The sequence below is a fragment of the Porites lutea genome, chromosome 12, assembly GCF_958299795.1.
Source record: "Porites lutea chromosome 12, jaPorLute2.1, whole genome shotgun sequence".
Classification (NCBI taxonomy): domain Eukaryota; kingdom Metazoa; phylum Cnidaria; class Anthozoa; order Scleractinia; family Poritidae; genus Porites; species Porites lutea.
In genome coordinates this window covers 2,406,759-2,429,211 of record NC_133212.1, presented here as the reverse complement: position 1 = coordinate 2,429,211, position 22,453 = coordinate 2,406,759, and the positions used below count along the sequence as shown (strand labels likewise).

The window sequence follows — 22,453 nt, the reverse complement described above, 5'->3', positions numbered from 1 at the left end:
ACCCTGTCACGAGGCCAATTTTCGTAATATCTAACTATCTGGTGCCTGTGGCTTGTTCGATGAAAACGTTTCCTCTTTAAATACAGCCCGGGCTGTCGTGCTTTCACCGTGCCAACAATTTAGCTCAGTTACTTAAAACTGGGGTGGCGGTAACAATAGACCAAGTTAAATGCTTAAAGGAGCCTTTCAGTCAGTGCTTTGAAGTCCCGGCTTGCAGGATTATATGTTTCTAAATGGTAATCCGCCACTTTAACAGAACAAATGGAACCAGCCAGTGAATAGGCTTTAGCCTGTTTCAGGCGTTTAGATTGTGGGGAGCAAGTGAAATCGTACGCGGCGAGCGCAAAAAGAAACACGAGGGGAAAAAAACGAGGGGAGACTGAGGCGTTTTCGCCCGCTCCCCACCATCCGAACGCCTGGAACAGGCCAGCCAGTGAAAGATACTATGGTTCAGAAACCATTTAAATTTGTAACTGAGGAAGGACTCAAGCCCGAAAAGTCTAGAAACATTGCACTTTTCAGACCACACTTTTGTTTCACTAAAAACACTGAACTTACAGTCAACTTTCTCTTTGATGGAGACCTTTGGGACCGGCCGCGACTGTCCATCTTAGAGGGATGTCCGGCTTACAGAGGGTTGAGGTAACTTGACACCAGTATAAACATATAAAGGCTGAACCCATTCGCAATGAATACACGTCCGTTTAACTTTTGCAAAACAGCTAAAACTAGAATATTGCACACAAATGTGAAATAATTTTCTTATTATAAAATCAAACGTTCATAATACAAGCCAAAGTTCACGACTTAGCGGTGTAAAAGCGCAGCAGTATACAGTCTACAGCTGACTCTATGAACTGAAGAAAGACTACCAAATATGAAAATCTAGCAATTTACTGTCCTTTAGAGCACCTACATTTGTGTTTTAAGGGTATTTTTACTGCATAAAGCACTTCTCAAGGGTCAGTTGACGGTTTCACAAGAGTCCGTTGTCCGTTTTAGAGAGGTGTCCGTCTTAGCGTAGCTCTCTCACGCTTAAAGGGCATCCGAGAAATTTTGGTAGTCGCTTGACCGCACGCCCGCCCGCTCTCTTGACCGACCGTCATTCCGCACCACAGGCATACCAATGTAAAATAACTCAATCGACAGGTATAGCAACTCAAATGTAACTCAAGGTTTTATTTGGAAGGAAATCGCATGGCCGCCCGGACTTTTAGAAAGAATAAACAACAACAAAGCCGTGTCTTCTTCGACGTTATTTTTGATGTTTACACTCAAGTGGATAACAAAGAAAGAGCTAGAGCAAGTGATTGAAAACAAAGGAGACGAATTCCGTGGGAAAAAAAACATGAAAATTCAAAGCGTCGGTAAGAAAATGACGAATGCTAGCGGCCAGCAAGGAGCGACCAGTAGGGTGTAAATGAGGGCCAGTGAAAAAAAAAAAAAGCGAACATGAACACAGGAAACAAAATATTGGTTAAGCACATACGACAATTCCTCCGTAAAAATAATGTGTAACTAGAAAGTTTGACGTTTTAGTCGTACAAAACAGCGTTGTAGTCGTCCAAAATATCGGCAAAGAAAGGCAAAAATGCGTGCTGCACGTGCAAATTTGTTTTTTGCTAATAAGAAAAAAAAGTGTGCTGCACGTGCAATGTTTTTTGGCTAATTAGATGTATTGATCTTGATGCCATTTTCATTGCCGTCTCTGTTTAACATTACACGATTTAATTTTTTGTTTATAAGTATTAATATTAACAAGAGCTTCGCTCTTAGCCCTGGGTTAAATCTATATATTAGAGAGTATGGTTACAGTGAAATGACTGAAAAACGGCAGGGACCAACACCAGGTGACCTTCTTAGAGAGGTGTGTGTCTTATGGGGGTGTTCGTCAACAGAGACTTGACGGTATAATCACCCCCACCCACCCCTTTTGCTATCTTCTTCCCTCCCTGTCGAGTAAACTTGACACCTATGACAACAAACAAGCTTTTATTTACTGATTGTTCACAACTCAATACTTACAAAACTGGTATTGACGACTCAAGTTCTAGACTGCGAGCAGTCTCTTATTTTTCTTTGCAAAGTTACTGCACGAGAAACCCAAGCACCGAGCGGCGAGCGAATGTTAAGAGAAAAGGCGGACTGCAAGCAGTCTACTCAAGCTCTAACATGCACCGATGCTATTGAAATTGAAAATTAAACAGGGAAACAAATTTGGAACACTTAAAAAACCCATGTTCAGGTTATTTGATGTGATTATTTTTGATAAGTAACGTGATTATAAAGCAAAATCTTTAGTGCACGACTTCCAGTGAGCAATACATGCATTTGAAACAATCGTCTTCACCCGAATAATTGCCCCCGGCTATTATTCGGGAAATACGGTAATCTGTTAATAATCATGCGAGTCATTTCATGAACAATGCACAAGCACAGTAGAATACTGAGAATACTTAATATTGATTGCGATTTTCAGTTTCGAGTTTGGTAATAATGTGGCTGCTAACGCGAGTGAACCAAACTCGATAAATACCGCGAGGAACGAGCCTCACTTTGTCTCCGCACTTGCTCGAGGGAAGTGATTTCTCTTCTTTGACTGATTATTTCAGGGAGTCGTGAAACGAAACCAATGTACAATGCCAGGCTATCTTAGCTTTATAGCTAAGTTGGCGTTTTTGTTTCGTTTGACCGAAAATTTATTGATTTCATCCTCGAGGTTTACCTTTGGCTGTCAGAGTACTCATCTTCTTTGGTGAAAAACAGCTGCAAAAAGCTCTCGGGGGTCGGGGAAGGGGTGCAAAAGAAACGAACAAGCTCTTCTGGGTGTGGAAGGGGGAGGATAGAAGAACATTTCCTCCAGTTCTTCGAGTTCTGTCATTCTTCTCTTTGTTACGGTTTTGCAAATTTCAAACTGCCTGCTTTCCTAGACCACTTGAAATATAGTCATCTTCCAAACAGAGGATATTTTGAAAGTAGTGTGCATACCGTAATAAGCATTGAAGAGGCTGTCTTTTCAAAGCTTTAATCTACATCTTAACGGTTTAATAATAATAACAATAATACTTATATAGCGCCGATATCAATATTGCTATTTTCATCAGCGCTTAAAAATAAATATATTTAAAAAATAAAAATAAAATAAAATAATAATAATAATAAGTGCATAAAGTATACATGCGAAAAGTGCATGAACCTACCAAAAAGAGTAAAACAATTATGTCAACACTAAAACTATAAAAATTACCTAGACTACTTAAATCGTAAAAAACTGCATAAAAACTACTAAAAACGAAATTAAAAAGCACATAAAATCACAAAAAAGCTTTCTGAAATAAAAATGTCTTGAGTGTCTTTTTAAAAGATGCTACTGAGCGGCTACTCCTAATTGAATAGGGCAATGAATTCCATAGCTGAGGAGCAGCAGCAGCAAAAGATCGATCTCCTAACGTTGTTAAAGTCTTGAATTTCACAGGGTTTAGGAGCAGTCCATCACAATCGTAACTTGATTTACGTGCTTCTTTAAGACTAATAAGTTCCTGGAGATAAAAAGGCGCTAAGCCATTGATAGCCTTATACGTTAACAATAATATCTTAAAGTCAATTCGGAATTTAACGGGCAGCCAGTGCAGATTATACAGCAACGGTCTTACATGGCAGTATTTAGATTCCAGGAAAATTAACCTAGTGATTGGGGTAAACTTTAGTCAAGGGCATTATTTGCAAAAATTTCCAGGTAGAAAGAAAGATTCTCACGCTCTCATCCATTATTAAACGATGAGTTTTATCGGCCACTATCACAGGTAACGTTAATATCCCACTTGCAGAATAGAACCCTTCGCTCTGTTCAGGATGGGCTCCTGCTCTGTTAAATTACTACTCAATGATACAACTTAACAATATAAGATAAATTGCTGGAAGCTGTGTGTTAAACTGATGAATGATATACATGTAGTTTCTCGTGGTACAAGGTAATCGTTATGCAATGCCAAAGCATCTCAGTTTTCCCAGAGTGTGATATCCTTGTTCGCTGCTTCCGCCAGTATCACCAAACCTGAGTTGTTTTACAGGAAGCTTTGTCTTATCAGTGAGAAGACCGCTGTCTTCACGCCATACAAAGTCATTCTTATCACAGTTACAACCATAATTGGAGTCTGCACATGAGTTAGTCATCCCGCATGCGCACTTACCACTACCAGGTGACGCCCCACCCCAGTATGTCATCTTTGCGGAATCACGTGACACCCACCAAGCATATTCCCAACGGAATATCACTGAATCGTAACACTCGTACTTGATGAACTGCTCACAGTGTGAAGAGACTCTGGTGAGACTCGCCAGCTGAGACAGACTCGCTCCTGTGTAATGAATGTCACGTGAGTAACACCCTGATGGATCACATCCAGAAACATGTGTTCTGCTCTCACTGTCGTGACCAATGACTGTCACGCCAACTCCACTTTTATCAGTCATGTCACAGAACACCGTGAATGGTGCCAGACCTCCCTTGCCATTAGGATCAATGACGTAATTTCCGCTTACACTGCTGATGTATTTTTTAACTTCAGAACAGGAAGCAACAATTGGAGTGATTTTGACTTTAGCTTCTATTGTTGTCAGGGTATTGCTGGCTCGACAAATGTAAGATCCTTTTTGAGTTTTCTTGATATTTTCAATAACTAGAGTGTCATTTTGAAGAACACGAGCGTTTACAGGAAGTACACTAGCGCCATTCATTGTCCAAGCAAGTGTGGTACTCAGCTCACTCTCGGCCGCACACGGCAGACGGAGAGTGGAACCAATCACAAAAGTCACCTCTTGTGGAGGACGGACTTTAAACTGCAATGGAGAGAATACCATAACAAGGGTTGTGGCTGTTGCTGTTCCCAGAATATTCTCTGCTTTACAAATGTATACTCCACCATCTTTTTTTGTGACACTGTAGATTTTCATGGTTCCACCTTGCACCTTGATTCTGCCTCCAGGTAAACTTCCCACTGCCTTGGACCACGTGATCTTAGGTGACGGCTGACCAGTAGCAGTGCAGGCGATGGTGACGTTTTGTTTCTCTTCAGCCATCAGTCGATTGGATGACAATGAAGGTCGCGGACCAACTGGCGAAAAATAGAAAATCAGACCACTTGTTAAAGAAAGTCTGAATTAGAGCGCAGAAAATCAGTGACCCCTCAAAATGTGTTTGCAAGTACAGTGGACTCCCGATAACTCGAACCTTCAAAGGAAATCGAAAAAGTTCGAGTTTTCGGGAGTTTGAATCAAATAACCGGAAATAAGGAAATAAGCAAATGGATGGGAAGGAAGTATAAGTATACAGGAATGGACACTGAATTTGAACTGGAGTGACAAAAAAGTAAAGACAAAGAATTTACTAGGTTGTTTTGAAATATTTCGGACTTTCGAAATATTTCAATGTTTTGGACTTCAGTACACGGTTTTTTCCGGACTTGTCACGCGCTTATAACATGGTACGAGTTATCGAGGGTCAGAAGTTGTATAGAAATAAGCTGAAGGGAAACAAAAATTACTTCGAGTTAGCGGGAGGTTCGAGTTACCGAGGGTAAAATTGCAGTAAATGTAAGAAGGAAATCCAGGGGAAATCGACTTTGGTTTGAGTTAGCGCGAGGTTCGAGTTAGCGGGAGTCAACTGTAGCTTATTTTAAGTAGACAAATGGTTTTGTAGCCTGCGTTACGTTGTTGCTCTTCTTTATACTATCCACACTAAACGATATCCAGATACAGATCTGATTTAGCAAAATTGAATTCGACAAAAAGTATGTTTTTCAGTTAAGCACTGTCTAAATTATGTTTTAATACCACATGATTCAAAGTTTAATATCCAATCGTAACCGGTGACATAATATAGGAATTTTTTTATGTTTTGTTTAAGGAGCTTTTTTAATCACGGTCTATCCAACCTGTCTTTTCGAAGTTAAATTTCACGACTCCGCTGGTAATTGTCGATTCATAGAATTCTTAGTCCACTTTAATCTTTAAACAAAGTAACCACGTCCACTTACACTGTACAGTGAGTTTAGCTGAAGCGTTAACGCTCCCAAGTAAATTTCTAGCTTCACAGCTGTAAACTCCCTCGTCTCCAGGCCTCGCATCCCTCAAAATCAGAGCACCACTGGACTCTACCTTGTTACGTCCCATCGGAAGCCGCGAGTTCATCTTAGACCACGTGATTTGTGGAGTTGGATTACCATCCGCTGAACATTTCAAGATGGCCGTCTGACTTTGATTGACAGTTGTTTCAACGGGACTCTGCAGCAGAGATGGAGCCATGATGGACTGGCCCGGCTCACCCTTTGTTCCCTTTTGACCTTGTCGGCCTCTAGGACCCATGGGACCAGGAACCCCCGGTACTCCGAGATCACCTTTAATGCCGACGGGTCCTGGAGGTCCCACTGGCCCATGTTTACCAGGAGGTCCTTCTGGCCCGGGCTTCCCTGGGGGACCTGGTCTCCCCCGGAATCCGGGTCTTCCCCGTCTCCCTGCATTACCTTTTGGTCCTGAGCGGCAAAGCTTTTCATCTTTTGAACAGAATTGGTTTTGCAGCACTCGAAGCTCTTCTTTGATGAGTAGTTTTACTTGCGATTCTGTTTGGACCGATTTTGCTTGTGAGTTAGCGGGAGACGCTCTCTTCTGTCTTGAATTGACGTTTTCATACTCGCCAAGACCTTTCAAAACATTAAATAAAGCCCTTTCTGAGCAGCTTAAATATACATCGTACCAAAGAAAAAACAAACAAACCCCCAAAGGTGAAAACAATCTAAAAAACGACCGCTGCCTTGACGGTTTTTCTTCCCGACATGCATCCTCTGAGTTAGCGTAAAAAAATAGTCTTTTTAAATTCTTACCGAGCTAATCCACCATTGTACACCCAATCCAGTTCAAATCATGTCCATTCGCCAACTCCTCGTATAAAGCCCAAGGAAATACGGACTCATTTTGTGTTCGATAGAACCGAATAATTATAATTTTGATTTTCATTTACTGTATCAGTGTAGCTGAAGGTTGTTATAATATCGTTCGTTTGAAATGAGCAGTGATACTTTTAAAGTTACTCAAGAAGGGTTGTTTTCACTCCTTTTGCGGTTGGTTGATGGCTCTTGTTGTATGGACCTTGTCACGGTTTTCGACGCCATCTTCACGAGTAGACAAACGCGTGAGAAATTACAGTGTTTGTATGAGAATCTTACGTCGAATAATTTCCGAAAAACGGCTCTCCTGAAAAAAATATGTTTTGTAAACTAAAGGTTCACTCCTAAGGATTCCACTGAAAAAATTCAAGGGCGTTGAATGCACTACAAGACCTAGAACCACTTTTTAAAATTTTCATGAGAAAGTCCCGGGAAAATTACAGACAAATATATGGAAAATCTAAAGCAAGCCTCTAGAGAAATTTAAGAACAGGTACGCCCCCAAAATTGTTTAGGACAATCCTTTGCTTTGTAGCTTTAGTTTACAATCGATATTTTTTTCAGAACAACCGTTTTGTGGAAATTATATATTCGACATTAGATTCTCATACAAACACGTCAAGATGGCGTCGAAAACCGTGACAAGGTCTATTCTGTTCTTGACAGCCTCACCGATTACAAGCCTGTACTCTTATTGCAGATTCTAAGCGAGTAGTCGGAACAAATTTTGAAGATAAAGCTCCTCAGTATGTTAAACAAGGATAATTTTCTTAATCACCACGATCTGAAACAAGCTGATGTTAACATCAAAAACCAAAAAATTCTATAAAACTTTTCCTTACCATTTGTCCCCTGCAAATGACCTTTTAAGCCATCAACTTTCGTAACTTGCCATCGTTCGTAATTCTGCTGAACTTTCCTCAGAATCTGCGTTTCCATCTGATCACAGAATGTTACCGAGTGTGATATCAGTCGGTGATGTTCTTGTATTCGGAGTTCAACGTGAATTAGAGCCATACAACACGCAACAGACAACAGCAAAGCTGACACAGAACACAAGCTGTTCAGTGTTTCTCTGCTGTTTTTCATCTTGTCTTCCTTACTAGTCGGCTGTTTCATGTTCAAAACAGTTTTCAGAGATACACAGCGTCAATTTCGAGATAACAAATTGAAGGCGTAAGGTGAATTTTCTTTGACGACGAAAACTCAGAGCGTAGCTGAGCGTTTTATGTTAAGCAAAACGAAGGAGGAAGCTGAAACGTGACTTAAATTTCGTCCCTGAAATGGATACAACCCACCATGAGTTGTAACTGATACGAGAAAATAATTCCTTGACGCAGCCAGAGTAATTACATCATAGGTTAACAAATTGGCGGAAATTCAAAGTGAAGGAACTTCTGGGACTTTCTGGGCAGAATTGTTGTGGGTCACCCCAAAAGGTTTTTTTTTTGAGAGTTGGTATTTAACTTATTTACCCGCAGGATTCGGGATTTCATATGAAATGTAGTGCTCAATTTAGTGTGGGATCCCGAATTGAAGGATGCCTAATAGGTTTTTCGGGACCCCCGGGATTTCCCTCATTCAGAAGCTTGGGATTCGGGATTTGAAAGAAAAATCGGGGCGAGTTTCGGGATTGAATGTATACGCGGGAGGTAAAATGCTAAAAATAACCCTTGGGATTAGGGGATATCACGAAATTTTGGGTCGAAATTACGGGATTGAAGAACCGTATTAGTGAGTCCCTCGAATTGGACTTCTGCGCGGGATACGTGATTTATCGATTCTGTGATACGGAATTCATGAAATGTTGTTTCCCGTTAACACAGTGAACTGTACTTTCTTAAAATGATATCGATCGATAAAAACCTTTTATGTCCACCCTGTCACGAGGCCAATTTTCGTAATATCTAACTATCTGGTGCCTGTGGCTTGTTTGATGAAAACGTTTCCTCTTTAAAAACAGCCCGGGCTGTCGTGCTTTCACCATGCCAACAATTTAGCTCAGTTACTTAAAACTGGGCTGTAACAATAGACCAAGTTAAATGCTTAAAGGAACCTTTCAGTCAGTGCTTTTAAGTCCCGGCTTGCAGGACTTTATATTTCTAAATGGTAATCCGCCACTTTAACAGAACAAATGGATCCAACCAATGAATAGCCTGTTTCAGGCGTTTAGATATTCGGGAGCGAGTGAAATCGTACGCGGCGAGCGCAAAAAGAAACACGAGGGAAAAAACGAGGGGAGACTGAGGCGTTTTCGCCCGCTCCCCGCCATCCGAACGCCTGGAACAGGCTATCCAGTGAAAGATACTGTGGTTCAGAAACCACTTAAATTTGTGACTGAGGAAGGGCTCAAGCTCGATAAGTCTGGAAACATTGCAGTTTTCAGACCACACTTTTGTTTCACTAAAAACACTGAACTTACAGTCAACTTTCTCTTTGATGGAGACCTTCGGGACCGGCCGCTACTGTCCGTCTTAGAGGAATGTCCGGCTTACAGAGGGTTGAGGTAACTTGACACCAGTATAAACATATATAGGCTGAACCCATTCGCAATGAATACACGTCCGTTTAACTTTTGCAAAACAGCTAAAACTAGAATATTGCACACAAATGTGAAATCATTTTCTTATTATAAAATCAAACGTTCATAATACAAGCCAAAGTTCACGGCTTAGCGGTCTAAAAGCACAACAATATGCACTCTACAGCGGACTCTATATGAACTGGAGAAAGACTACTGAAATATTAAAAGTTTGCAACTTACTGACATGTAGAGCACTTACATTTCGGTTTTGAGGTATTTTTCACCGCATTAAGCACTTCTCAAGTGTCCATTAGCGGTTTCGCAAGGGTCCGTTGTCCATTTTAGAGAGGTGTCCGTCTTATAGAGAGTGTAAAATGACTGAAAAACGGCAGGGACCAACACCATGTGTCTGTCATCTTCCAAACAGAGGATATTTTAAAAGCAGTGTGCATAACGGAATGAGCAAGGAAGAGGCTGTCTTTTAAAAGCTTTAATTTACATCTTAACAGTTTAACTACTGATTCGGGTAAACTTTAGTCAAGGGCATTATTTACCAAATTTCCAGCTGGAAAGAAAGATTTTCACGCTCTCATCCATTATTAAACTATAAGTTTTATCGGCCACTATCACAGGTAACGTTAATATCCCACTTGCAGAATAGAACCTTTCGCTCTAAATTGCTAGAAGGTGTGTTAAACTGATGAATGATATAGTTTCCTTGGTACAAGGTAATGCATCTTCATGCAATGCCAAAGCATCTCAGTTTTCCCAGGGTGTGATAACCTTGTTCAACGCTATCGCCAGTATCACCAAACCTGAGTTGTTTTACTGGTAGCTTTGTCTTATCAGTGAGAAGACCGCTGTCCTCACGCCATGCATTGTCATTCTTATCACAGTTACAACCATCACTGGAGACTGCGCATGAGTTTGTCATCCCGCATGCGCACTTACCACTGCCGGGTGACGCTCCACCCCAGTATGTCATCTTTGCCGAATCACGTGACACCCACCAAGCATATTCCCAACAGAACATCACTGAATCGTAACACTCGTACTTGATGAACTGCTCACAGTGTGAAGAGACTCTGGTGAGACTCGCCAGCTGAGACAGACTCGCTCCTGTGTAATGAATGTCACGTGAGTAACACCCCTTATCTTCACATCCATCAACATGTGTTCTACTCTCACTGTCGTGACTAATGACTGTCACGCCAACTCCACTTTTATCAGTCATGTCACAGAAAATCGTGAAAGGCGCCAGACCTCCCTCGCCATCAGGATCAATGACGTGATTTCCGCTTACACTGGTGACGTATTTTTTAATCACAGAACAGGAAGTAGCCACTACAGGAGAGTTGATTTTAACTTTAGCTTCTATTCTTGCCAAGGCATTACTCGCTCTACAGATATAAGATCCTTCGTGAGATTTCTTGATGTTGTGAAGAACCAGAGTTCCATTCAAAAGAACATTAGAGTCCAACGAGAGCGAGGACTTGCCCTCCTTTCTCCAATAAGTTGTAGGGCTCAGGTCGCTCTCTGCCAAACACGGCAGACGGAGAGTTGAACCAATGACAGGAGTCACTTCTTGTGGAGGACGGACTTTGAACTGCAAAGGAGAAAACACTGTGAGTTGGGCCGTGTCTGTCGCTAATCCCAGAATATTCTCTGCTTTACAAATGTATACTCCACCATCTTTCTTTGTGACACTGTAGATTTTCAGGATTCCACCTTGCACCTTGATTCTGTCACCGGGTAAACTTCCCACTGCCTTGGACCACGTCATCTTAGGTGACGGCTGACCAGTAGCTGTGCAGGCGATGGTGACGTTTTGTTTCTCTTCAGCGAGTAGTCGATTGGATGACAACGAAAGCAGCGGAGCAACTGGCGAGAAATAGAAAATAGAATCGTTTAGAGCGCGATTTAAGAAATCGTGATCATTTGCCCCAAAATGTGTTTGCTGGTGGCTTATTTTGAGTAGATAAATGGTTTCCAGTCTGGGCTTTGAACCTTCTTGATACCGTTAACAGCAAACAATGTTTGATAAAGGTGTTGGCAAAATTAAAAAGGGTTCAGAAAGCGTTTTTATTAAAATAATTTCTAAACGGTGTTTTAGTATCATGTTTTGAAGTGAAGTCTTCGCGATGTTGTATTGAACTAGATTTTCTTAAAGCCTTTCTCTGTACACTTTGAAATATCATTTTCTAAACTTTAATCATTAGAGCTTCGGTAGTAATTAACGATAACTACAATTCTCGTTCTATTTGTATATGACTAAGTCTACTTACACTGTACAATGAGTTTAGCTGAAGCGTTAACATTCCCCAGTAAATTTTTAGCTTCACAGCTGTAAAGCCCCTCATCCTCAGGCCTCACGTCCTTCAAAATCAGAGCACCACTGGACTCTACCTTGTGACGTCCTACAGGGAGCCGCGAGTTCATATTAGACCACGTGACTTGTGGAGTTGGATTACCATCTGTTGAACATTTCAAGATGGCCGTCTGACTTTGATTGACAGTTGTTTCAACAGGACTCTGCAGCAGAGAAGGAGCTGAGATGGACTGGCCCGGCTCACCCTTAGTTCCCTTTTGACCAGGTGAGCCTCTAGGACCCATGGGACCAGGAACCCCCGGTATTCCGAGAACACCTTTAATGCCGACGGGTCCTGGAGGTCCTACAGGCCCATCTTTACCAGGAGGTCCTTCTGGCCCGGGCTTCCCTGGGGGGCCTGATCTCCCTCGGAATCCGGGTCTTCCCCGTCTCCCTGTATTACCTTTTTGTCCTGAGCGGCAAAGCTTTTCATCTTTTGCACAGAATTGGTTTTGCAGCACTCGAAGCTCTTCTTTGATGAGTAGTTTTACTTGCGATTCTGTTTGGACCGATTTTGTTCGTGAATTAGCGGGTGACACTCTCTTCTGTCTTGAATTGACGTTTTTATACTCGCCAAGACCTTTCAAAACATTAAATAAAGCCCTTTCTGAGGATTAAGTAAAAACAAACAAACGCCCAAAACTGAAAACAATCTAAAAAAACGACCACTGCCTTGACGGTGTTTCTTCCCGACACGCATCCTCAGTTAGCATCAAGAAATAGTCTTTTTCAATTCTTACCGAGCTAAGCCAACATTCTACACCCAATTCAGTTCAAGTCATGTCCATTTGCTATAGCCAACTCCTCGTATGTAGCCCAAAGGAAATACGGACTCATTTTGTGTTCGATAAAGCCGAATAATTATGATTTTAATTTTCATTTACTGTATCAGTGTAGGTGAAGGTTGTTATAATATCGTTCGTTCGAAATGAGCAGTGATACTTTTAAACTAACTCAGGACGGACTGTTTTTTTGTGTTAAGAATGTCCTTTCGTTGGTTGGCTTTTGTGTTCCCCTGTTCTTGACAGCCTCACCGATTATAAGCCTGTGCTCTTATTGTGGATTCTAAGCGGGTAGTCGGAACGAATTTTGAAGATAAAGCTCTTCAGTATGTTAAACAAGGATTATTTTCATAATCGCCAGGATTTGAAGCAAGCTGATTGTAATATCAAAACCCGGAAAATTTTATAAACGTTTCCTTACCATTTGTCCCCTGCAAATGACCTTTTAAGCCATCAGCTTTCGCAACTTGCCATCGTTCGTAATTCTGCTGAACTTTCCGAAGAATCTGCGTTTCCATCTGATCACTGTATGTGACCGAGTGTGATATCATTCGGTGATGTTCTTGTATTCGGAGTTCCACGTGAATTAGTGCCATACAACACGCAACAGACAACAGCAAAGCTGACACAGAACACAAGCTGTTCAGTGTTTCTCTGCTGTTTTTCATCTTGTCTTCCTTACTAGTTTGCTGTTTCATATTTAAAACAGTTTTCAGACATACACAGCGTCAATCTCGAGATAGCAAATTGAAGGCGTGGAGTGAATCTTCTTTGTCGACGAAAACTCAGAACGTTTTATGTTAAGCAAAACGAAGAGCGGAAGCTGAAACGTGACTTATTAAATTTCGTCCCTTAAATACAACCCACCATGAGTTGCCGGTGACTGATACGAGAGAATAATGCCTTGACCCAGCCAGAGTAATACATTATAGGTTCAAAAATTGGCGGAAATTCAAAGTGAGGGACCTCTGGGACTTTCTGGGCAGAATTATTGTGGGTCCCCAGCAAAGGGTTTTTTTGAGATTTGGTATTTAACTTATTTACCCGCGGGATTCTGGATTTCATATGAAATGCAGAGCTCGATTCAGCATTGGATCCCGATCGCGAATTGAGAGGTGCCTAATAGGTTTTTCGGGACCCGGTATTTCTCTTATTTGAAGCTCGGGATTCGAGATTTGAAATCAAAATCGAGGCGAGTTTCGGGATTGAAAGTATACGCGGGCCGGGAGGTGGGATGCCAAAATAACCCTTGGGATTAGGGGATTGCACGAAATTTTTGGTCGAGATTACGGGATTGAAGAGCCGTATTAATTAGTGAGTCCCTCGAATTGGACTCATGCGCGGGATACGTGATTTACCGATTCTGTGATGCGGAATTCAAGAAATGTTGTTTCCCGTACAGTGAACTGTACGTACTTTCTTACAATGATATCGATGGACCAAAACCTTTTATGTCCACTCTGTCACGAGACCAATTCTCGTAATATCTAACTATGTGGCGCCTGTGGCTCGTTCGACTAAAACGGAGTTTATCGTTAAATACAGCCCAGGCTGTCATGCTTTCACCGTGCCAACAATTTAGCTCAGATACTTCAAAAGGGGCTGCAACAATAGACTAAGTACTGCATAAAGGAACCTTTCAGTCAGTGTTTTTAATTCCTGCTTGCAGGACTTTATATTCAGGGCCACCCAATGGATCTGTTCCTCAAAATATCTGTTCTTCAGGCTAATTTTTGCTGGTTGGGAGATTCGGAAAAAAAATGTCCTTGGAAAGAAAGTGTTGGTGGGAAAAAGACAACCCCACTGAAGGTCTAAATTTTGCCCCTTTGACCACACCCCAACTGGCCAGTAATGTCTGGACATACGTCTGCTGGGAAACTTCCCAGTAAGTCAAGTTGCAGTGCAGGTTGTAGGTGCACCTTGCTGGCTGGGAACTCTTCCATCAGTCTTGCTGGGAATGAGGAACAGATACATTTTTCCCAGCAATCTCCTTAAATGCTTAAAATGGCTTCAGAAACCTTTATTCATGCTTTGTTGTTGTTTTTAGGTCTTTTTCTCAAAATTTCCGGTTGGGTGCCCCTGTATATTTCTAAATGGTAATCGGCCACTTAAACAGAACAAATGGAACTAGCCAGTGAAAAAAAATTATGGTTCAGAAAACCACTGCCTTAAATTTTTGACTGAGGAAGGGCTCAAGCCCGAAAAGTCTGGAAACGTTGCAGTTTTCAGATGACACTTTTGTTTCCCTAAAAACACTGAACCTCACAGTCAACTTTCTTTTTAATAGAGACGTTCGGGACCGGCCGTGAGTGTCTGTCTTAGAGAGATGTCCTGCTTACAGAGGGGTCGAGGTAACTTTACGCCAGTAAAAACTTAGGCTGAACCCATTCGCAATGAAGCCACGTCTGTTCAGTAACTTGTGCAAAAAGCTAAAACTAGAATATTGTAACACAAAAGTGAAATCATTTTCTTATTATAAAATCAAACGTTCATTACAAGCAAACGTTCACGACTTAGCGGTCTAAATGCGTAACAGCATACAATCTATGAACTGGAGAAAGACTGCAAAATATTAAAAAGTTTGCAATTCAGTACTATCATATAGAGCACCTACGTTTCCGTTTTGAGGCATTTTTCACTGCATAAAGCACTTGTCAAAGTGTCCGTTGTCTCGAGTTGTCTGTTCTGGAGAGGTTTCCGTCTTATAGAGAGTATAGCTACAGTAAAATGACCGAAAACCGGGAGAGTTGACTGTATTTTAATCTACTCAACCTGTTAGCCATTATATGCAAGTCAGTTCATGAACAATCCAAAAGCACAGTCAACTTAATATTGGTTGCGATTTTTGTAGTTTGGTAATAATGTGGCTGCTAATGCGAGTGAACCAAACTCGATAAATACCGCGAGGAACGAGCCTCACTTTGTCCCCGCACTTGCTCGAGGGAAGCCATTTCTCTTCTTATACTGATTATTTCAGAGAATCGTGAAGCCAATAAGCTTGTCAGGCTATCTCAGCTTTACAGGTAAGTTTGCTTTTTTGTTTCGTTTGACTGAAAATTTATTGATTTCATCCGCGAGGTTTACCTTTTGATGTTAGAGTACTCATCTTCTTTGGTGAAAAACAGCTGCAAAAAGCTCTCGAGGATCGGGGTACGGGTGCATGCGCAAAAGAAACGAACAAGCTCTTTCTGGGTGTGGAAGGTGGGAGGGGGGACTTGATAGAAGAACTCTTCCTCCAGTTCCTCGAGTTCTGTCATTCTTCTCTTTGTTACGGTTTTGCACATTTCAAACTGCTTGTTTTCCTAGACCACATCAAATATGGCCAAACAGGCGATATTTTAAAAGCAGTGTGTATAGCGGGATGAGCAAGGAAGAGGCTGTCTTTTCAAAGCTTTAATCTACATCTTAACAGTTTAACTAGTAATTCAGGAAAACTTTAGTCGAGGGCGTTATTTGCCAAATTCCCAGCTAGACAGAAGATTTTCGCTCTCTCATCCATTAAACTATCAGTTTTATCGGTAACTTTCACAGGTGACGTTAATATCCCACTTGGAAAATAGAACCTTTCGCTCTGTTAACTCAATGATACAACTTAACAATATAATATAAATTGCTATAGAAGCTGTGTTAAACTGATGAATGATATAGTTTCCCTGGTACAAGGTAATGCATCGTCACGCAATGCCAAAGCATCTCAGTTTCCCTAGGGTGTGGTAACCTTGTTCACCGCTATCGCCATTATCCCCAAACCTGAGTTGTTTGACTGGAAGCTTTGTCTTATCAGTCAGGAGACCGCTGTCCTCACGCCATACATTGTCATTCTTATCACAGTTACAATGATCACTGGAGTCTGCACATGAGTTGGTCATCCCGCATGCGCACTTACCACTGCCAGGTGACGCTCCGCCCCAGTACTTCATCTTCGCAGAATCGCGTGACACCCACCATCCGTATGGTCTAGCTCTGTATAGTCGCAAAACCGAATTATAACATTCGTACTTGATAAACTGCTCACATTGTGAAGAGACTCTGGTGAGACTCGCTAGTTGAGACAGACTCGCTCCTGTGTAATGAATGTCACGTGAGTAACATCCTGGATCTTCACATCCTTTAACGTACGTTTGACTCTCACTGTCGTGACCAATGACTGTCACGCCAACTCCACCTTTTTCAGTCATGTTACAGAAGACCGTGAATGGTGCCAGACCTCCCTCGCCATCAGGATCAATGAGGTAATTTCCGCTTAGACTGCTGATGTATCTTTTAACTTCAGAACAGGAAGCGGGTAGAATCGGAGCATTGATTTTAACTTTAGCTTCTATTGCTGCTACTGCATTACTCGCTCGACAGGTATAAGAGCCTTCAGGAGAATTCTTGATGTTCTCAATAACTAGAGTGCCGCTTTGAAGAACATGTGTGTTTGCTGGAAGTACACTGCCGCCATTTTTTAACCAAGTAATTGTAGTACTCAGCTCACTCTCGGCCACACACGGCAGACGGAGAGTGAAACCATAGTAAGGAGTCACTTGTTGTGGAGGAAGGACTGTGAATCGCAACGGAGAGTATACAATAAGTTGAGCAGTGTCTGTTACCGAACCCAGAATATTCTCTGCTTTACAAATGTATGTTCCACCATCTTTTCTTGTGACTTTGAAGATTTTTAGGGTTCCATCGTGCACATGGATTCTGCCTACAGGTACACTTCCACCTGCCTTGGACCACGTGATCTTAGGTGGCGGCTGACCAGTAACAATGCAGGAGATGGTTACTTTTTGATTCTCTTCAGCCCTCACTCGACTGGATGACAATGAAAGTTGCGGACCAACTGGCACAAAAAAAGAGAATAAAACTTGTTTAATTAACAGTCTAACTTAGAAAACACACCTTTTGCTGTTCATTACGAGAAAATGCGCAATCATTTGCGTGAAACGGCGACCAATAGTGCGAAGATACATTCATTAGCGCGAAAATAAGAACATTTGCGCATAAATAGAATTCAATCACGATATTTGCATTTTAAACAACATTCAATAATACTTTTGGGCATTCATATGGGTCATTAGTACATACACACTCAGTGATCTTGGTGATTTAAGCAATCTGATTGGTTCGCTATCTCGGACTATTCAACAATATTCACCTCCTAGCGAGTGGATAATGTGTGAGATCGGTGTTTTCCCCATTTTTTGAGAGAACGATCTTTTAAAAGTCGACAAAATCCAAGCGCTGACTTTTTTTAAGGCAAGAAAAGACTTGGAAGGATTCAATACGGCGTTTTTCAATTTACTGTAGCTGAGTTTTGTGCTCAATGGATTGTTTACAACTCCCGTGTATTCGCGTAGAGGAAGCCGTTTCGTGAACTCAGCGTTTTGTAACAAGAAAATTTGGCTCAAAAATCGAAGTTTATTTATGACAAACAAATTCAAAAGGAAATGTTTGCAGAAATTCTACGTTTCAAGTAAACAGGAAAAAGAATGATAGAGGAAGACGACCGTCTTACCTCGAGCAACCGAGCCGGGTATTTTTGTCAGCACTTCATGCGAAGAACGACACAACAAGCCTTTTTGGCTATAAACTTGGCGAGTCAAGAGAAAACAACAAAGCTCCTCTTTTCTTCTCAGGTAAGGAAACAGTTCAAACTTTTAGCGGTTCCATTTAAGCCATTACGCTGTTGTTTGCGAAATGATAAACTTGTGAATTGCCATGTTTGAAAATTCTGCAAAGATCTATTTTTAAACTTGCGCGTGATTTGATCTGTCAATCAAGTTGTACTTTTTAATGGTTTCCTCTCTGATTTTGTTGAGATCACTTCGTGTGTATATACTAAAACAATTATTCTTTTCAATCTCGGTGAATAGTGGCTTTGGGAATATTTACCTCGCCGCTTTCGCGGCTCGGCAAATATTTAGCCACTATTCACCTCGATTTCAAAGAATAATTGTTAATTAGGCATACAAAAGAGAAAAATATACTTTCATTAACGCCAATATCAAAGTCATTAAGACCATCTTGAAAGTCAATAGGGACAACTGACATACATTAAACTGTAAACACTATTCATTAACATTTTATGACACTGTTTGCAATTCAACAGCATTCCTGGACAACCTTAGGATGGATAAGACAAACATTAATGCGCTTGTACAATCAGTTGAGTGTTCTTTACATTTAATACACAAAAAATGATTTTCAATAAAACAATAGAAATTCAAACAAATCTGGGCCGAATTTCAGTCCGTTAAATGTATATCCCCCCAAAACCTCGCTATCTAAACATTTTGGGAGGTAGGTTTGCATGAAATGGTATCCCTTAGCACATTTAGCTGCGGTCACAATGTCATGTTTCTGCGCAGAGCTTCAAGCACTGCAGTTGTTGTTTCCGAACTCCGCTAGTGGGATTGCTAGTTTGCCCTTATTCCTGTTATACATCTTTAAATTTCGGACTCGAGATGTCGGCCTTTGGTGTCGCTTTCAGACAACTTAAATCCTTTTCAATGATGTCGAGGGGAAAAGCATAAGCCGTGTACTTATGGGGCGGGAATGGCCAAATCTAGGGGGGCTGGCACCCCGTCATACGCAAAGACCACCGACTTATCGGGATCCATTTTTTCCTCGCCCTGCCAGAAAAAAAAACCGACACAGTATTCATTACTCCAGAAGCTGCCGTGGAAAACATTTGATAGGTGATATTGCCATGGTCATGCATAGTCAAGTTTCGTCCTCGTTGGCCGCACACTTAGCGGTACGCCCTCCACTCCCTGTCACGCCCCACCATGACTTCTGGCCGTCTAGGGTAAATGTATAGCCGCAGCCGTCGACGAACACGCAGTGGAGAAGTACGGCGTGACTCTTTAAACAAATTCAGGCCAATTTTTGAGGGGAATTGGTATTGTTTAATTGAAAATAAATTTTTGTATATTAAATGTAAAGAACGCTCAATTGATTGTACAAGGGCATTAATGTTTGTCTTATCCATTCTAAAGCTGTCTAGGAATACTATTGAACTGCAAACAGTGTCATAAAAATGTTAATGAATAGCGTTTGCACTTAAATGTTTGTCTATTGCCCCTAATGATTTTCAAGATAATGTTAATGACTCGAATGTTGGCGTTAATGAAAGTATATTTTTCTCTTTTGTATGTCGAATGACGGAAATGAATGCCCCAAAATATTATTGAATGTTGATTAAAATGCAAAAATCGTAATTGAATCTGATTTATGCGCAAATGTTCGCTTTTTCGCGCTAATGAATGTATCTTCGCGCTGTTGGTCGCCGTTTCACGCAAATGAATGCGTGTTTTCTCGTAATGAACAGCAAAAGGTGTAAAAGGAAAGTGATCGTCAACTGAAAAGAATCAGCCGATTTCGAAAATAAGTTGATTGGAACTTCATAAAATCTCAAGTAAGCTTTTTATGAAATAACTTGTTCTTTAGTGGATTTTATTGTTTACATCCCACCTAAACGAATTAAGTTGAACGCGGTATACATCTATTGCTGCAATAACTAAACAAAGCGTTGCTATTAATTGTCGATATATGAAATTGTAATTCTATTCGTTTCAGAATATCATGCCCAGTTATAGTGTACTTACACTGTACAGTGAGTTTCGCTGAAGCGTCCACACTTCCAAGTAGATTTTTAGCTTTGCAGCTGTAGACTCCCTCATCCCCAGGCCGTACGTCCTTCAAAATTAGAGCACCGCTGGCCTCTACCACGTGGCGTCCCACAGGTAGCTGCGAATTCATCTTAGACCATGTGACTTGCGGAGTTGGGTAACCATCTGCTGAACATTTCAAGATGGCCGTGTGTCTTTGATTGACAGTTGTTTTAACAGGACTCTGCTGCAGAGAGGGAGCCGTGATGGACTGGCCCGGCTCACCCTTGGTTCCCTTTTGACCTGGTGGGCCTCGAGGACCCATGTGCCCAGGAACCCCCGGTATTCCGAAATCACCTTTATACCTAAGGGTCCCGTTGGTCCTTGAGGACCAGGATTTCCCGGTACTCCAAGATCGCCTTTTACACCTACGGGTCCAGCTGGTCCTCGGGGACCCATGGGCCCAGGAACCCCCGGTTTTCCGCGATCACCTTTTATACCAAAGGGTCCTGTTGGTCCTTGGGGACCCATGGGACCAGGATTTCCCGGTACTCCGAGATCGCCTTTTACACCTACGGGTCCTGCCGGTCCTCGGGGACCCGTGGGACCCGGATTCCCCGGTACTCCTAGATCGCCTTTTACACCTACGGGTCCTGTTGGTCCCTGGGGACCTATGGGACCAGGGTTCCCCGGTACGCCGAGATCCCCTTTTACACCTACGGGTCCTGGTGGTCCTTCTGACCCAGGTTTCCCTGGGGGACCTCGTCTCCCACGGGTTCCAGGTCTTCCCCGTTTTCCTGCATTACCTTTCGGTCCTGAGCGGCAAAGCGTTTCGTTTTTAGCACAGAAGTGGTTTTGCAGCAGACCAAACTCTTCTCTGATCAGACGTTTTATTTGTGAATCGAAGGATGAACCTCGCTTCTGCCTTGAATCGACGTTTTTATCTTGGCCAAGACCTTTGAAATATATAAATAAAAACATTTCTGAGCACAACACCCTAGAGAGAAAAGACTCCTCGAAAGCTCATTTTCTCAGTTACCAAATTTGTCCTGCTGTAAATAATGGAACATCATGGACGTCATGTGGATTGCTTAATTTATATATGTATAATTACGAAATGCTCTCTATCAAAGAAAAGAAACCTAAACTAAACACCCAATCTGACTCTATCAAAGAAAAACTATTTACCTGGTTATTGGCACCTGTATTTTTCTCTTTCAAACATGTGAAACTAAGCTTTCGCACGCAATATATAATGAACTCACGGAATCAAGAACTACCCGAATTTGAAAATGATGGTATGGAGTCAAACGAGTCAACGTCATTCATTGCTATCGCTAATTTTTATTCTCAATGTTCTAAAAGCTCTGTTATTAGAATCTTCCAAAAAAAAAGAAAAGAAAATGAAAGAAAATAACGAAAACTAAACAACAACAACAACAACAACAACAAAAACCACATACACATAGGCAGTGTTTTTTTTATGAGGAAAAGTATGGTTTTGCACTCAAATTTTAGTTGAAGTCCCATTATCATCGTTCAACGTGTTTAGCCCCAGCGTGATGGTAAAAGGTAAAACAGGTAAAAGTGAAAATGAGAAATTTGCATCGTACAAATAACCAAACAGACAGTATTAATTATTGCACTCAATAGCGGATTTATCAGTAATAAAACTCATATCATCCGGCTCATCAGGGACCAGATATCTTACCTTTTAAGCTTTCAGCTTTCGTTGCTTGCTTTCTCTCATAATTCTGCTGAACTTTCCGAAGAATCTGCGTTTCCATCTGATCACATAATGTTTCTGAATGTGACATCAGTTGATGATGTTCTTGTATTCGGAGTTCCACGTGAATTAGTGCCATACAACACACAACAGACAACAGCAAGGCTGTCACGGAACACAAGCTGTGGAGTGTTTTTCTTCTTTTCTTCTTCTTGTCTTCCTCTCTTTTCATTTTTTAATCCTGAGAGCTAACTGAGCGGGGTATGGCGTGCTCTGCCAAAGAAATCTCAGCCTTTCGTTTGGCAGGAGCTACAGCGTGAACTGAAACGTGTCAGAATTCCGCCCTCAGGAAAAAAAGGAAGCAACCTAGACGGTTGTAAATGATACATATATTTTTTGACTGGGTGCGAGGTCAAGTTGATGGCTGGATAGTGGCCAAGCTAGTTTCTTTTGTCATTGCGCTTATTTATGTATATTGACCCAGACAATAATAAATCCTGGTCAATGAAGGTTTTAT

General features: G+C 41.5%; 3 protein-coding genes across 3 annotated transcripts; all 3 read right to left on the bottom strand.

The window, feature by feature from the left end:
- Positions 1-2,055: 2,055 nt before the first annotated feature.
- LOC140921888 (uncharacterized) lies at positions 2,056-11,335 on the bottom strand. The gene is made up of 4 exons (XM_073371885.1): positions 10,216-11,335; positions 7,784-8,083; positions 6,036-6,698; positions 2,056-5,114 (listed from the first exon to the last, which is right to left on the bottom strand). The coding sequence occupies exons 1-4, from the start codon at positions 11,246-11,248 to the stop codon at positions 3,979-3,981; spliced, it is 3,132 nt and encodes a 1,043-aa protein (XP_073227986.1). The 5' UTR covers positions 11,249-11,335; the 3' UTR covers positions 2,056-3,978.
- Positions 11,336-11,723: 388 nt separating this feature from the next.
- LOC140921886 (uncharacterized) lies at positions 11,724-13,313 on the bottom strand. The gene is made up of 2 exons (XM_073371883.1): positions 13,037-13,313; positions 11,724-12,440 (listed from the first exon to the last, which is right to left on the bottom strand). Exons 1-2 carry the CDS (start codon positions 13,311-13,313, stop codon positions 11,743-11,745), a joined length of 975 nt encoding a protein of 324 aa, XP_073227984.1. The 3' UTR covers positions 11,724-11,742.
- Positions 13,314-15,471: 2,158 nt separating this feature from the next.
- Positions 15,472-22,201, bottom strand: LOC140921825 (uncharacterized). The gene is made up of 4 exons (XM_073371826.1): positions 21,922-22,201; positions 20,568-21,166; positions 20,208-20,505; positions 15,472-17,440 (listed from the first exon to the last, which is right to left on the bottom strand). The coding sequence occupies exons 1-4, from the start codon at positions 22,166-22,168 to the stop codon at positions 16,290-16,292; spliced, it is 2,295 nt and encodes a 764-aa protein (XP_073227927.1). The 5' UTR covers positions 22,169-22,201; the 3' UTR covers positions 15,472-16,289.
- Between the last annotated feature and the right edge of the window lie 252 nt (positions 22,202-22,453).